Source organism: Peromyscus maniculatus, chromosome 7 (assembly GCF_049852395.1).
Source record: "Peromyscus maniculatus bairdii isolate BWxNUB_F1_BW_parent chromosome 7, HU_Pman_BW_mat_3.1, whole genome shotgun sequence".
Classification (NCBI taxonomy): Eukaryota; Metazoa; Chordata; class Mammalia; order Rodentia; family Cricetidae; genus Peromyscus; species Peromyscus maniculatus.
This window is the reverse complement of record NC_134858.1, coordinates 70,467,532-70,483,659: the sequence shown is the minus strand read 5'-3', so window position 1 is coordinate 70,483,659 and position 16,128 is coordinate 70,467,532. Positions and strand designations below refer to the sequence as shown.

Sequence of the window (16,128 nt, the reverse complement as noted above, 5' to 3'; positions counted from 1 at the left end):
TTAATCCCAGCACACAAGAGACAGAGGCAGGTGAATCTCTGAGTTCAAGGCCAGCCAGGTCTACAGAGTGAGTTCCAGGACAGTCAGGACTATACAGAGAAACCCTGTCTCAAAAAATAAAAACAAACAAACAACAACAACAACAACAAAAAAAGGTTTAAGATATTCTTTTTTTGTTTGTTTGGTTGTTTGTTTTTTGAGACAAGGTTTCTCTGTGTATCCTTGGCTGTCTTGGAACTCCTCTGTTGCCCAGGCTGGCCTTGAGCTCACAGAGATCCTCCTGCCTCTGCCTCCCGGGAGCTGGGATTAAAGACGTGTGCCACCACCACCTGGCCTAAGATATTCTTGAATTAGAGTTTTTCTTTTTCTTCAATGAAACACTTCACAATTTTCCCCCATCTTAGTGTTCTAGCATTTTAGCAAATGATTTTTGTATATTTCAGAGCAGAGCAGGAATCAAACTTCTTTTTTAATGTTGATTTATGGTGTGTGTGTGTGTGTGTGTGTGTGTGTGTGTGCGCGCGCGCGCGCGCGCGCGCGCGCGCGCGCATGTCTGAGCATCTGTTCATGGACCACATGTCTGCGCTGCTGGGAGCAGATCAGAAAGTACAGAATCCTCTGAAACTAGTTACAGGTGGCTGTGAGCTTCAGTGCGGGTGCTAGGACCAAATCTCCAAAAGAGCAGAGCTTTTAACCACTGATCCATCTCTCCAGTCCTGATGATGGGATTCCTTTTTTTTTTTTTTTTTAATTTATTTAATTCTATTTTATGTGCATTGGTATGAAGGTGTCAGATCCCCTGGAACTGAAGTTACAGACAATTGTGAGCCGCCATGTAGGTGCTGGGAATTGAACCGTGGTCCTCTGGAAGAGCGGCCATTGCTCTTAAATAATGAGCCATCTCTCAAGGCCCGAGATGGAATTCTTTTTTTCTTTCTTTCTCTCTTTTTTTGTTTTTTTCCAAGACAGGGTTTCTCTGTGTAGTTTTGGTGCCTGTTTAGATCTCACTCTGTAGCCCAGCTGGCCAGAATTCACAGAGATCCGCCTGGCTCTGCCTCCCGAGTGCTGAGATTAAAGGCGTGCACCACCACCACCCAGCATTGATGCAATTCTTAATCTGAGTTTGAAATGTCTTAGGAAATCAATTATTGCCACCCCAAATGAAAGTGAACTCCATGATATTTTCCCCCTCAGAAGCTTTGTGTGAAGCCGTATGTGCCATATCCAAATAAGCATTGCTACATTTACCTGTCCATGGTTATAGGCAGGGTTGTCCTATTAAACTCCCATGTTATGACTGCAGGGGGGTTTGATGAAATCTTGCAAGAAAATCTAGCAACGCCCCCTTCCTGGACTTCAGTAGAAACTGGATGGACTTCGAACGCAGAAATAGCTGTGACAAGATTGGACAAGTTTAGAATCAGCACATAGCGGCGCAGTCAGCAACAGCATTACACAGCACAGTTCACCAGATCTGAACTCCTGCTCAGGTCAACAAAGATGATTTCATGAACACTTGGAGAAAAAGCGGGGGACACACACACACACACACACACACACACACACACACACACACACGACAACGACACGGGACTTGGCGAGTCTGTCTTTCCTAGTATTTAAAATTCTAAATACAGTCTTAGGAAACCATCTATTAGAGAGAAAACATAGACGTAACTGAAGGAAAAATAAGGGCTCAAAATGGTTATATAGTTATACACCCAAAGGTAAAGTACAAGCCAAATTCTACTGGTTATCAGAGGGAAGGGAAGAAAAGATGAACTAGGGCTGGAGAGATGAGCAAGCACTGCTCTTGCAGAGGCGCTGAGTTCGATTCCCAGAACCCATAGTAGGCAGCTTACAACAGCTTGTAACCCTAGCTCTGGCATGAGTGTGTGCACGCATGCACACATACACACACACACACACACAAAACTAAAAATTAGATTTTTTTCAACTGTAATAAAGACAAACTATCCAGGTCAAAACTATTTCTGTGAACTGGCTTTTGAAGAATCCAATGAATTCTGGAGAAAATGGAGAATATATAATTTGAGGCAGGAGAGGCAACCTAACAGCAGCGCAGATTGAAAGGATGGCAGCCTGTGTTCGCAGGATGGAGGAAACCAGAAGACATCTATCGTAGGACTTTTCACATGAACCCGCAATGCCTCAGGATGAACTGAGGAGTCCCAAGAGTCCCGCGGGCTTTAAAGAGGAACGGAGAACCAAAAGACTCTGGAGTGCCACACACCAGCGCCGCCTCTCTGGGGTTGCTCGGGTGACGGCAGGACAGGGAACTGTTTGTGCGGGAACCCAGGGCCTCCCAGAAGCACAAAGGCTGTCTTCTGGCTCATGCATTTCCAAAGAGGAGATAAATCCTGAAGTGCTGAGGTTTCTGGAGTCCATTCTTGGTCCCTATCCTAAGAGGCCTCCAAGGAGCCATGGCCAGGGTCTACAGTGCTGCATGCTGAAGGAGTGCAGACATCACGAAGAGCCCGGTGTCTCTTCCCTCAGCTAACCTTCCAAGACACAAGACGGATCTGAGCATGCGCGAGCTCCCTTCCTGAGACTCCAGTAAAAATGCCTTCGGTGTATCGATAGAGACAGAAAGTAGAAGGAAAAGTATGAAAAAGTGGGGCCTAGACTGATTCTCCATGACACTGGAAAGGGCAAAAGGTCACAGAAGGCTGCCAAATTCCACCTTGGGCTCGGCTTTAGTTTGCTGTAGATAGTTTATTGGCCTTTAGAGGTACCGGGCTATAGAAGTCAAAATATTCTCAGAAGGATTTACTTTCAAAACACTGGCCAGAGGTAAAGTCATTCTTCATTTGTGTCAGTAACGAATATCTCCATTCCTGCAGAACAGCAGTCTTCAGCCTACAGATACCAGTAGATCCTCAGAGTAGAAACTATTTCCAAAATAATCACCATTTGCTGTTTTGGTTTTCATGTCTCTTGAGTGTAAAGAGTTTTCTGAAAGCTACAAGCTGGGAAGTATTGCCAACAGACCCAATCAACGCAGAAGCAAAGGACCACTGTGCACACTCCTGTTAAGCAAAGTGAAGGGATTTATATAACTACAAAACAATACCAGGGCTGGAGAGATGGCTCAGAGGTTAAGAGCACTGACTGCCCTTCCAGAGGTCCTGAGTTCAATCCCCAGCAACCACATGGTGGCTCACAACCATCTGTAATGAGATCTGGTGCCCTCTTCTGACATGCAGGCAGAACACTGTATACATAATAAATAATTTTTTTTAAATGTATCATCACAGAATTCCTCCTTTTCATTTTTTCAGTTAGGGGCTGGAAAGATGGCTCAGTGGTTTAAAGCACAATGCACTGCCCTCAACGAGGATCTTAGCTCAGTTCCCAGCATCCATGTCAGGTGGCTCACAACTGACTCTGAGAGACCTGCAAGCATGCGCGCGCGCGCACACACACACACACACACACCCCAAATTCTGCCTTTACTCCCAGTACTGGGGAGGCAGAGGCAGGCAGTTCTGAGTTCAAGGTTACCCTGGTGTACACAGTGAGTTCTAGGCCAGCCAGGGCTATATAGTAAGACCCTGTCTCAAAGCAAAAAGTAAGTGTGGGCCTGGGGGAGATAGCTCAGCTGTTAAAAGTGCTGGCTGCTTTTCCACAGGACCTGGATTCAACGCCTAGCACCCACATGACAGCTCACTGCTGTATGTAACTCACACATATAGGCAGGCAAAATACCAATGTACATTAAATAAAAATAAGTAGTTATTTTAAAAATAAAAAAATTAAAGATAAATATTTAAGTCAAATCTTTCAATTGGTAAGCTTAATTACTGGACGGATGGAATGCATGTATCCTTGGTACAGCAAAAGAAAAGGATGTAATGGTTAATGCCAAATGTGTATATATTCTTCTTGACGGGGTACCGTCAACAGGCTAGGTGGGAAAAGCAGTTTGGCATCAATTACTTCAAAACCAAACTCTATTTAAGCAGTCACTTTTAAATTATACAAAGGCACATTTAGCAGCCCTGGACACTGAAGCCAGGGATCTCGCACACTAAGAGAGAATGTCACCACTGAGACATGACTCAGCCTCTAACGCTTCCCATAAATTGCTATGGTTTGGCTATAAAATGCCCCTCCAACCAGAAAAAAAAAAATGTATCTCTGTTCTTAAAGATATTCTATAAAATTAGCGTACAAAGGAGCCAATTTCCATGAATCACACATTAACATCAACCCTACTGTTCACATGATTACGTGACTCATCTTTCCAGTGCCCAGCCATGTGGACTGGCTCTGAATTATACAATAACAGGCCACATTAACTGACTCTTAACTGGAAAAATATTTTAATCCTATTCATTTCAGAAAACTTTTAGACAAAAGTGATCCCTCCTAAGTTTTACCATTCAACAAATATTTGTCTGGTGTCTGGCGCACCCTAGGTGGCCATAATCCAGTGAAGGACAAAGCCAGGAGTGTTACATTCAGGAATCTAAGGGGAGACAGAGGTATTTAACCAAACCGCGTGTAAGTTGGTAGCTCAAACTTCAGTAAACGCTGGAAAGGTAAATCCGTATAGAATGGGACAACACAGGTTTCCAGCCTTTTCTGACATCATAGTTTAACATACGTTTTGTTGCTAGGTCCTGTTCTGTGAGTAGTATATATTACAGTTTATTTAATTCCCCAAGCTGTGTCATCAAAATATCCAGCTGAAAAAAACTGAGGTACGGGGAAAGGAAGCGTCTCACTCAAGGGCTTCCAGCCAGCTAAGCGGTTGGCACTGAGATCCCAAGCCTGGTAGTTACCAAGACTCTGAATTCTCTTGTAAGCCTGAGACACTCAGTTTTTAGGCAAGATGAGAACCAGAGACTCTCTGCCTCAGACTGGCTGTCTAGCTGGCTGAGAGCGTGTGTCAAATCCCTGAATTTCTGACCAGAGAGATCCCTTTAGAACTTCTGCGTAGAGTGCTTACCCAGCGTGGACAAAGCTTGCAGTTCCCAGCCCCATGGCAAACACTGAACAACTAAAACCTTGTGCGCACTGACATTGACTAAGGCTATTATTTCATCTTTGCGTAGGAAAGTATGTAAACTAAGTTATAAAGTTTATTTAAGGAGCCATATATCTTTAAAAAAAAAAATATCGAGTCAGGTATGGTGGCACACACTCCAGACCGCAGATGGAGGGTTACAAGCTTGAAGGCAGCCTGGTTCCAAGCATGGCTTCTATTTTGATTATTCTTTTTCCATTTTTCTTGTGTGTATGGTGTGTACATTTTTTCATGCACGTGGACACACATATGTGCACATGCAGGCCGGAGGTGGCTGTCTGGAATCATTCTCACTCTCCCACCTCAGTCCCTGAGGCAGGGTCTCTCAAACAGAATCAGAGCTTGAAACTGTGGCTAGTCTCCCTCGGCACTTCTGGGGATCCCACTTCCTCCTCTGAGGGCTGGAATTCCAGGAAGGTTGCCGCCCCGACCCGGCAGTGACTTGGGCTTCTGAGAATCTGAACTCTGGTCTCATGTCTGCATGGTAAAGACTTCAGCCTCTGGGATGGCTCAAGGAGCCATCTCCCAAGCCCTGGTTATTATTTTTTTTTTAAGAGGGCATTAAGCTGAATAAGTGAATGCTGGGGTAAGTGCTGAAGCCTTCTAAGACTTCATTGTGGGATCTTTTCGTTGTCCACATTTTTTTTTTGCTCTTTATTTAAGTGACAAATTTAAGTATCCTCTCGAAAATCTCAGCTTCCTTCCTGATGTGGACTTTGTTTCTTCAAGAAAGGTACGCTTTTACAAGCCCACAGCCTCCTCGTGAAACCTGACCTCCCTCCACAGTCAGAGCTAAACAAGCCAAGAGCTTCACAAGGAGCCCTTCAAGGAGTGCTGTTAAGAGGCCAGAGCTCTATAAAACAGCCCGGACACAAGGTCCCCCCAAAACATGCGCTGTCCTCAAAAACAACCTTGCAAACACAATAAATGTAAGTGCCTATTTGATTTGTGATTTCCTCTTCTTCCTCTGCCCACTTAATCATTTTTCATGATTTACAGCCAGGGCTGTTAACACTGCTCAGACAAAAATGGTCTCCAAACTTGTACGGGATCAGAAAGCAACTTATAAAAGATTCTATACCAGAAATGATGTTCCACTAATTAAGTGGACATACCAACATTGGCTTGCATATTAAGTCAGCAGGACATTCATGCATCTTAAAAGCCAGGCATGGTGGCAGAGTGCTTTAATCCCAGCACTCGGGGAGGCAGAGGCAGGTGGATTCTCTCGGAATTCCAGGCCAGTCAAGGATACAGAAGGAGTTTGTCTCAAAAAACAAGCAAAACAAACAAACAAACAAAAACCAAGCAAACAAATAAAAAAGCCAGAATAAATAAAATACTTAATATACATTGTTTTAGAAAAATGGAAAAAGTATAGACACATTATTTGTAATAATAGCTCATTTGGTAACTTAAAACAACTTTATAGGCTCTTCTCAGTGTAAGAAAACGTTACTTTTAAAAGCTACCAATAAAATGTGCACATAAAGGGTTTTAACACTAACATAAGTCAGAATGTTGATGTTCAGTTTAAACAGCCAGTCCCAGCACCGCAGGTCGGCACTGGGTTCCAGGTCTCAGCACCGCAGGTCCGGCACTGGGCTCCAGGTCCCAGCACCGCAGGTCGGCACTGGGCTCCAGGTCCAGCACCGCAGGTCGGCACTGGGCTCCAGGTCTAGCACCGCAGGTCGGCACTGGGCTCCAGGTCTAGCACCGCAGGTCGGCACTGGGCTCCAGGTCCCTGCACCGCAGGTCGGCACTGGGCTCCAGGTCCCTGCACCGCAGGTCGGCACTGGGCTCCAGGTCCAGCACCGCAGGTCGGCACTGGGCTCCAGGTCCAGCACCGCAGGTCGGCACTGGGCTCCAGGTCTCAGCACCGCAGGTCGGCACTGGGCTCCAGGTCCCAGCACCGCAGGTCGGCACTGGGCTCCAGGTCCCAGCACCGCAGGTCGGCACTGGGCTCCAGGTCCAGCACCGCAGGTCGGCACTGGGCTCCAGGTCCAGCACCGCAGGTCGGCACTGGGCTCCAGGTCCAGCACCGCAGGTCCAGCACCACAGGTCGGCACTGAGCTCCAAGTCTAGGTTCATGAAGGACGGCGCCAATTGCCACTCCCCCACTCTTCCCAGGGGGATACCATAGGCAGGGGAACACAGCCAACAGTCAACAGTCACTTCCCAGAGCTCCCAGCTTCCATGTCTTTAAGGCACCCATCAGCAGCTTTGGAGGAAATCTGTCAGCAGCTCCTCAAGAACACGGGGTGACTTCTGACTCTTGACTCTCCAACAACCACAGCTTCAGAGATTTGTCCCTGAGTTTTATACCTATTAACTTAAAGTTTTATTCCTACGTCACTGGTGTTTCAGGTCAACAATGCAGGCTTCACTAACCAAAACACAGTACTAACTGCCTCATCAGATCTCGCTTCCTTGTACTCGGAGACCGCCTGTCAGGCACAGAGATCTGGGCATCCCTTAGTCACAGTGTGAATGTGAAGGTATCAGCAGGTAGAAACCAACCAAGGAATAAGCTTCAAACTTACTACAGCTTTAAGACTGGGCAAGACAGGGAAGGAGAGACGGCTTGGCAGCGGTTAAGAACACTATGGCTCTTGCAGAAGACCTGCCTTCGATTTCCAGCACCCAGGTCGGACAGCTCACAACCATCTGTAACTCCAGCTCTGGGGGTTCCTACAGAAATGGCCTTATGGCCTCCCTAGAAATCAGCCCTCAAGTGCGCATGCGCGCATACACACACTCCCAATGTAGTTAAAATAATAAAAAAAAATTATAACTTCTTCATTTAACTTAAGTCCTGGTCTCTTTTATCAAGATTACAAATTTTCCTAGTTCGGATAATGTACCTTCCCTGTCTGTCGGTGGCCAGGAGTAAGCAGTGTAGCCAACAAAGGCGTCCTGAATTAACTCACCGCGCTCCATCACCACCAGTCTCGAACTCAGGGAGTTCTCCCCTCTCCTCCCTGAGAACAATACAGCTTGCACACATCCTACCACACAACTCTGAGCAAATCACTGTGTCCCAAAAAGTCAGGTTCTTAAAGGGGTTATAACGGGGTATCATAGAATACAATAGTTACTTCATAGAGATGACTGTTCTAGATACGGCTATTGTAGCCATTCAAAAACAAAGACAAAAACCCAAGCTGGAGAATGGTTCACTGGATAAAGGTGCTTGCTACCAAGCCTGATGACCTGCACTGGATCTCTGGAACCCACCCAGTAGGAGAGACCCTATTCCCTCAGGCTACCTTCTAATAGCCACACATATACCAGGTCACACACGTGTTTCCCCAACACACAAAATAAATGTCACAAAAAAAAATGTAAAAGCACTCTTAATCCTCAACATATTCTAAACACGTAAGGATGCATAAGGAAGGGATGTGGGTAGGCTCTCTGGGGCCTCTGCTGGCATGTCCCTCGCCTTCCCACCTCCTGGCACCCTTCCAATGCATACTCCACAAAAGAACAAGCGTCATTGTTCCAACATCTGTCCCCTAAAACTGCAAAGAGCCTAAGAACAAGGCAAGGGCAGTGACTTCTATGGGCCTAAAGTCAGAGTGCTTTAAATACGACAACCATGCGCCGTCCAAAGTCCACTTGAAGGAGCCAGCTCACAGCTCAGGATGGCAGCCAGGGAGGGTGCCTAGGGGGCACAGACGACCTACAGGTGGTGGGAATTTTTTCACACCGAATACTTTCGGCACCATTACTTCGTGAGTTCTAGCACAGGCAGAGGCAGAGAAATGTTAGGACCTGTATGTACATAAACTCATGGACAACAGAACATACCGGGACACCTGAGAGAAAAGATGCAGACCGTGGGACGGTCTGAAGGACTCTGGACCGGCACACAGCAGAGGACTCTTGGGGGGCGGGGGCAGGATGAACAAAGTACACAGATTTATAGAGGAATCACCAGGCCCCTCCCCTCCCTGCTGGGCTGATGGATTCCGGGGGAGGGGCGGCCATTGTCTTCAGCTGTGAGCCCTGTAGGCTCCAAGGACAGCTCCAAACCCATTAAATTCAGTGGGTCACAGAACAAAACAGAATGACATGGATGTGGGAAGACTTCTGGGGGAGGGCTGACAGAGAGGGGGAGGGGAGGGTAACCACATGTAGTATATACACACAAAACTGTCAAAAAAAGAACAAATTTAATGGAAGTTATAAAACAATATATGGTAACTGTAAAAAAAAATTCGGGGGGGGGGTGCTGGGAAAACTATTCAGTGGGTAAAGTACTTGCTATACAAGTATTCAGAGCCGCGTCTGGATCCCCAGCATCCTTTTAAAAATCTAGACATGGCTACCTGCAAAGACCTGTAACCCTAATGCTGGGATGTGAAGACGGAGGTTTCTGGAGGCCCGCTGGCCGGCCAATCTAAACAAAATAGTCAGTTCTAGTTCAGTGTGAGACTCTGTCTCAACAAATAAGATAGACTCATGAAGATATTTGAAGTCAATCTCTGGCCTCCAAATGCACTGGCATCCGCAGGCGTGCGCGCACGCACACGCGCACACACACACACACACACACACACACACACACACGAACATGTACTTATACCACGTATGCCAAAAAACTCACATATAACTGAAGCCCAAAAAGTTTTACAGTATATTAATTGAAAGCAAATCTCAAAAAGGTCCTTGTCCTTTCTATGAAACAGATTTTTGTTTTATTTAAGACCATTTAAAATTTTTTGAGGTTTTATTTTTATGTGTACAAGTGTTTGCCTGAATGTATGTCTGTGCACCATGTGTGTGTAGTACCTGCCGAGGCCAGAAGACATTGGATCCCCCTGGGACTGGAGTTAATAAACAGTTGTGAGCTGCCATGTGGGTGCTGGGAATTGAACCCAGGTCCTCTGGAAGAGCAGCCAGTGCTCTTAATCACTCCATTATCTCTCCAATCTCTCAACATAGTTTTTAAGAATAAAAGTCATATAGTAAGCAGGATAACAACACACAGATTTTATTTTGTTTTTATTTGTTTCAAGATAAGGTATGTAGCCTTGGTTGGCCTGGAATCTGCTCTGTAGACCAGGATGGTCTTGAACTCAGAGATCCACCTGCACTTTCCCCCTAAATTCTAGGATCAAAGGTGTGTGCTACCACACCCAGCACATACAGATTTTAAAAGCTGACTCCTGGGCCAGCAAGAAAACTCAGTGGGTAAAGGAGCTTGTGTCCAAGACTGACGACCTGAGTTCGATCTCTGGGACTCGCACGGTAGAGGAAGAAAAGTGACTTCAAGTTGTCCTCTGACGTACACACACAACATACACATGTTACAGTGATGGGTGGATGGGTGCACAGACGGACGGATGGACGGACAGGTGGATGGATGGATGGGTGGATGGATGATGGGTGGATGGATGGGTAGATGGGTGAATGGATGATGGGTGGGTGGATGGATGGATGGATGGGTGGATGGGTGAATGGATGATGGGTGGATGGATGGATGGATGGATGGGTGGATGGGTGGATGGATGGATGATGGATGGATGGACGGACGGACGGGTGAATGGATGATGGATAGATGGATGGATGGATAGATGGATGGATGAATGATGGATGGATGGATGGGTGGATGGATGGGTGGATGGGTGGATGGATGGATGGATGGATGGGTGGATGGATGGGTGGATGGATGGATGGGTGGATGGATGCATGGATGGATGGATAAATATAAAAGCTGAGTCCTGAAGACCACCCTCCCTGTTTTATGAAATTATCCTCACTTCCAATGTAGAACTAGAGATACCTCGCATATCCCCAAGATCACGGACGCTTTTCTTTGCTTCTCTGTTTTCTCAGCTTACAACATGGATACGAACAGCACTCTAAAGATACGTGGCAAACACACTCAACACAGCCTAGGATATGATGCCTTCAGTTCTGTATTCTCCCATATAGACTCATCTACTGACCAGTCACTCTACCATCTATCCTGTATCTCTATGTAGATAGAGAATCTACATAGGGATCTATCTACAGATTACATATAGGAAGTAGCGTAACGTACACATAATAATTATCTGGAGGCATATCAGAGGCTAAATTATAAATTGTCTCTGTAGTAACATACACAAATAGCATCCATTAAACAAAATTTATCTTGCCTGCCAGGAATGCATGTATGGTCCTGAGGGCAGAGTGAGAATTTCAATCCCTACTTGTGGAAATGGTGACGGGGCAAGCCACCACTGCTGAGAAGCCAGGAGTTGGTCACATACAGTTTGTCAATGCACCTGAAGACACGACCCACCACAGCCCTCCATAAAGACACGCTGTAGGCGGCAGTTCTGGTGAAGCCATTTTTAGAGGCTGCCAACCCAGAGCTTCCTGCAGACTAAAGTTAGTGGCTGGAATTCCACACCAACCTCCAGTCTCCTATACTCAACCTCAGTCAGGTTCCACCAGGCCAGACTTAGCACTGCTGAAACTCTGGTTCTAGAACCAACTGATACAATACACGGACTCTAAGGCAAGAAATAAATTGTGTGTGTGTGCATCTGCTATGGAGGCCAGAGACAACCTTGAGTAGCATTCCTCGGGAGCCATCTACCTTAGGTTTTTGCTTTTGTTTGTTTTGTTTATTTATTTGTTTTGTTTTCTTGAGACAGGTTCTCTGGCTAGCCTGGCCTCGCCAAATAAGTTGACCAAGCCCCAGGGATCCACCGTTCTCTCCCCGTTCTCTCCTCCTCAGCGCCACATCCAGCTTTTTATGTGGGTTCTGGGGAGTCAAACTCAAGTCTCCTTTACAAACTGTTCCATCCTCCCAGCCTAAGACATGGAGCTTAAAAACACAGAGACAGGTTTTTGGAACCCATGTTTGGCCAAGACTGTTGAGCATTCAAGCGTTGCCGGCAGCCCTCCTCAGCTGACGTACAGTCTCCTCAGCTGGCACATGTTGCATTCACCCTCAAGAGATCACCAGAAACCAGAGAACAGACCATGAGGGGCACCAGAGACAGAGCCGGAATTCTGACCCTCCATGAGGAAGTTTGTCTTAATTAAAATTTGAGGAACGATTTGAGGACAAGACAAACCACACAACTCAGTAAAACGAGGGATAAATCAGAAGAATATAGGGAGCGGCTGGTGGGACGGCTCAGTGCACAGAAGTCACTTCCTCAAAAACCAGACGGCCTGAGTTCCGTCCCTGGAAGCCAGGTAAAGGGGGAAAGGAAAAATCCAACTCCACAAAGCTGTCCTCTGACCTTCATGAACATGCTCTAGTACATGCATGTGCGTGTATTTTTGTAGGGAATGGACAGGGAGGTATGACGTGTGGTGATGATTCAGTAGATAAAGATGTTGCTGATCAATCCTGAGGAGCAGAGTTCAGATGGCTAGCATCCACATCAACGCCGGGTGGGCATGGTGGTACACCTGTAAGTACACATGAGGACCTCCAGCGCTCAGGAGGCAGAGAGGAAATCCTCAGATAACCAGCCCTTGTCAGTGAGTTCTAGGTTCAATTCAGAGAGCCTGCCTCAAGGAATAAGGTGGACCAGCAGAAGAAGAAAGCCCCGACACTAGCCTTGGGCCTCTAGACTACACACACACACACACACACACACACACACACACACACACACACACATGCAACATGTGAACATACATACACACCTGCACACATACCACACGCATAAGCATTTTCAATGACGACGACAGGTAAGCCGTTCAATAAGTCTTCTATAATGATGAAACTGTCATAACATTATTACTGGTGTTCCTAGTTTGCTTCCTAGAGCTGGTAATCTGCTCACTTTGCCTTCCATTTTTTCCCAACCACTATTTGTTCGGAGCTTTAAAAAAAAAAATCACTAAAAAAACCCACCTCACATAATCAGTCTCCATATGGCACTCCCATAATCCAGACAGAGTCCGGTTAGTTGGGCAGTAAAATCTGATCTCTCTTTGAAAGGCATCCCCAAGTGGGATTTCCCTCCTCTCAGATGATCTGTCTCCCAGCAGCCGTGTGTGGTCACAGAGTGTAGGGCACATGCTAACGCATTTATCAAGTGATTTTTCCTGGCCCCTCTGCTGGCAAAAACAAGCAGGAAACCGTAGAGAGAAAAAAAAAAAAAAACATGCACAGTAAGCCACAGTAACGGGCTTCAAAGCTGTTCGACTTGTGTGGCTCCCGTGAATTCCAGGAGAAGAGAAAAAGGCCTCTTTGCTTTGTCTTTCCCAGACCACTGCCCTTCAGCAGTTTGCCAAGTGACCGCCTTATATTGCCCGATCGCAGAGATGCCTTTCTTAGGCCTTGTTGTTATTCCATAAAGAATTAGTTCTGCTTAATAGCTCAACTGTGCAGGAAGAACATTCCAAACAGTTTTACACCGTGCACCCGTCACAGGAGGAAGACTCAAGAATGCATTAAAGAGTGCGCCTTTGTAACCGAATCTGTCACTTAGCAACCTTGCCCATGTGGAAATTCAAAATAAGAAAAATCTCAAGCTCACAACAGAAGTATTTCCGGTTCGGACTGTTTTTGCTTTCAGAAATGGCTATTCTCAAAGACTTTACATACCTACTCGGGAGCTGCAGTACATCAAATTCCTTCTTGATAAATTTCACGGTGTTGTTCTCTATTGTTTAGATAGATGGGTAATGGAAAGATGGATGATTAATGGATGGATGGGTGAGTAGATTGACAGATGATGGATGGAACAATGAATGGATGGATAATGGGTAGGTAGGATGATGGGTAAATGGACAGAAGGAATGGGTGGGTGGATGAATGGGTAGATAGATATTAAATGGACGGGTAGATAGTTAATAACTAATAGTGGATAGATAGATGGACAGATGGATAGATAGATGGATGATGGATGGTTGATAGATTATAGATGAGTAGATGGATGGATGGATGGATGGATAGATGGATGGATGGATGGATGGATGATAATAGATGGATATGATAGTTGAACAGAATCCTGCCATTTCACTTTATATAATACAGCTTCCTCAGAATATAAAAGACCTGGTCTTCTTTTCCATATAACTAGATACCTGTTCTACAATATAACTTTAAAATGTATTACATAAATTAAAAATTGAGACCAGGTATGATGGTGTCTATCCTTAATCCCAGGGCACTGAAGGCAGAGGCCTAGTTCTGTGAGTTGCAGGCCAGGTAGAACTACATAGGAAGACCCTGTCATATACATACATACATACACACACACACACACACAGACACACACACACACACACACACACACACACACACACACGACAAATTCACAAGGCAACGATTAAAAACCAGCTCTTCTAGCTCTTCTTCATGGCACCTCCTAGGTGACAGGCTGCATCAAGATGAAGCTGAGTATCTCCCTCCCAGCCACCAGCTGTCAGAAACTCGTTGACATGGACGATGAACACAAACGTCATACAAACGTCCATGAGAAGCATGGCCACAGAAGCAGCTGCTGATGCTCTAGGTGAAGAGAGGAAGGGCTGTGTGGTCCAGATCCACAGTGGGAACTAAAAACAAGGTTTTCCCATGAAGCAAGCTGTCTTGACCCACACAGCAGAGGGAGTCTGATGTGGAGTAAGGGGGCCTTCTTGTTCTAGAACAAGGAAAACTAGAGAGAGCAAGCCAAGTCTGTTTGGGGACGCACCTTAGATGTCAAACTGAAGGTTCTCAACTCGATTTTTGTTAGGACAAAACGACACAAGGGCAGGTAGGCCTGGACTGGCAGATACAACTGTGCCTCCACAGGTGGGAACCAGAAGAGCCAGCAGAACCTACAGACTCTTCAGCCTTTCTTAAGATGATGCCCACCGATATGTTGTAGTGCACTGGCTGCTCTTCCAGAGGACCCCGGTTCAATTCCCAGAACCACATGGTAGCTCACACCTGTCTGTGACCCCAGTTCCAGGGGACCTGGTATCCTCCCACAGACATACACGCAGGCAAAACACCAATGCACATAAAATGAAAATAAATAAATTCTTAAAGAAAGAAAGCCCTTAAACAAGAAGGTAAGAGGCCCAAGACCAAAGCACCTGAGACCAAGGGAATCGTCACTTCACATGTCCTGCAACACAAATGCCAATGCATTGTTCTGAAGCAACACACACAGTAAGAAAACAAGAAGGAAACTGAAAAATGCGCCAAACTTTTGGCCAAGGAAGGAAGCCAAAGAAAAATTGCAAGAGCACATGGCCAAGAGACACAGGCCGCCCTCACTGAGAGCTTGCCTTAGTTAGAGTTTCTATTGCTGTGATAAAACACCCTCTTATGGCATGCAGGCAGAACACTGTCTACAGAATAGATAAATCTTTTAAAAAAAAAAAAAAGCATGGAGGAAGGGGTTTATTTCAGTTTACACTTTCAGGTATCAGTCCATCACTGAGGGAAGTCAGGACAGGAACCTGGAGGCAGGAACTGAAGCAGAAGCCCTGGGGGTGGGCTACTTACTAGACTATCAGGGCTTGCTCGGCCTGCTTTCTTTTTAAAGATTTATTTGTTTACTATGTATACAGAAGAGGGCACCAGATCTCATTACAGATGGTTGTTAGCCACCATGTGGTTGCTGGGAATTGAACTCAGGACCTCTGGAAGAGCAGTGAGTGCTCTTAACCTCTGAGCCATCTCTCCAGCCCCCTCAGCCTGCTTTCTTACAGCACCAAGGACCACCAGCCCAGGGGTGGCAGCACCCACAGTGGACTGGGCCTTCCCGTATCAACCATTATTAGTCAAGAAAATGTACCACAGACTGGTTTCGCAGGCCAATCCTATGGAAGCATTTCCTTGATCAAGATTCTTTCTGCCTAGATGACCCTGGCTTGTGTCAAGTCGGCATAAAAACTAGTCAGCGTAGAGCTTCTACTTCTGAGTCCAATCAAAAATGAGCCTTTTAAGAGTAACAAATAAGTTATCAGACCTTGAAAAAAATAATACCCAGGCTTACATCTCTATTCTCTCTTTTTAATAAACCTTCTAATAGCTGTTAAAGACAGAGGCAGTGTATGTGTGTTACTGGACACAGAACTAGGACCACTGAGCTGTACCCCAAATACTTTTTTTT

General features: G+C 45.9%; 1 protein-coding gene across 1 annotated transcript in view; it reads right to left on the bottom strand.

Moving 5' to 3' along the window:
* The window catches only part of Prtg (protogenin), a 104,414-nt gene that overhangs the window by 65,949 nt on the left and 22,337 nt on the right, over window positions 1-16,128 (bottom strand). Inside the window, exon 3 of the mRNA XM_042281253.2 lies at window positions 1,249-1,393. Within this exon, the coding sequence (XP_042137187.2) occupies window positions 1,249-1,393 (145 nt within the window). The remainder of the gene's footprint in view (window positions 1-1,248; window positions 1,394-16,128) is intronic.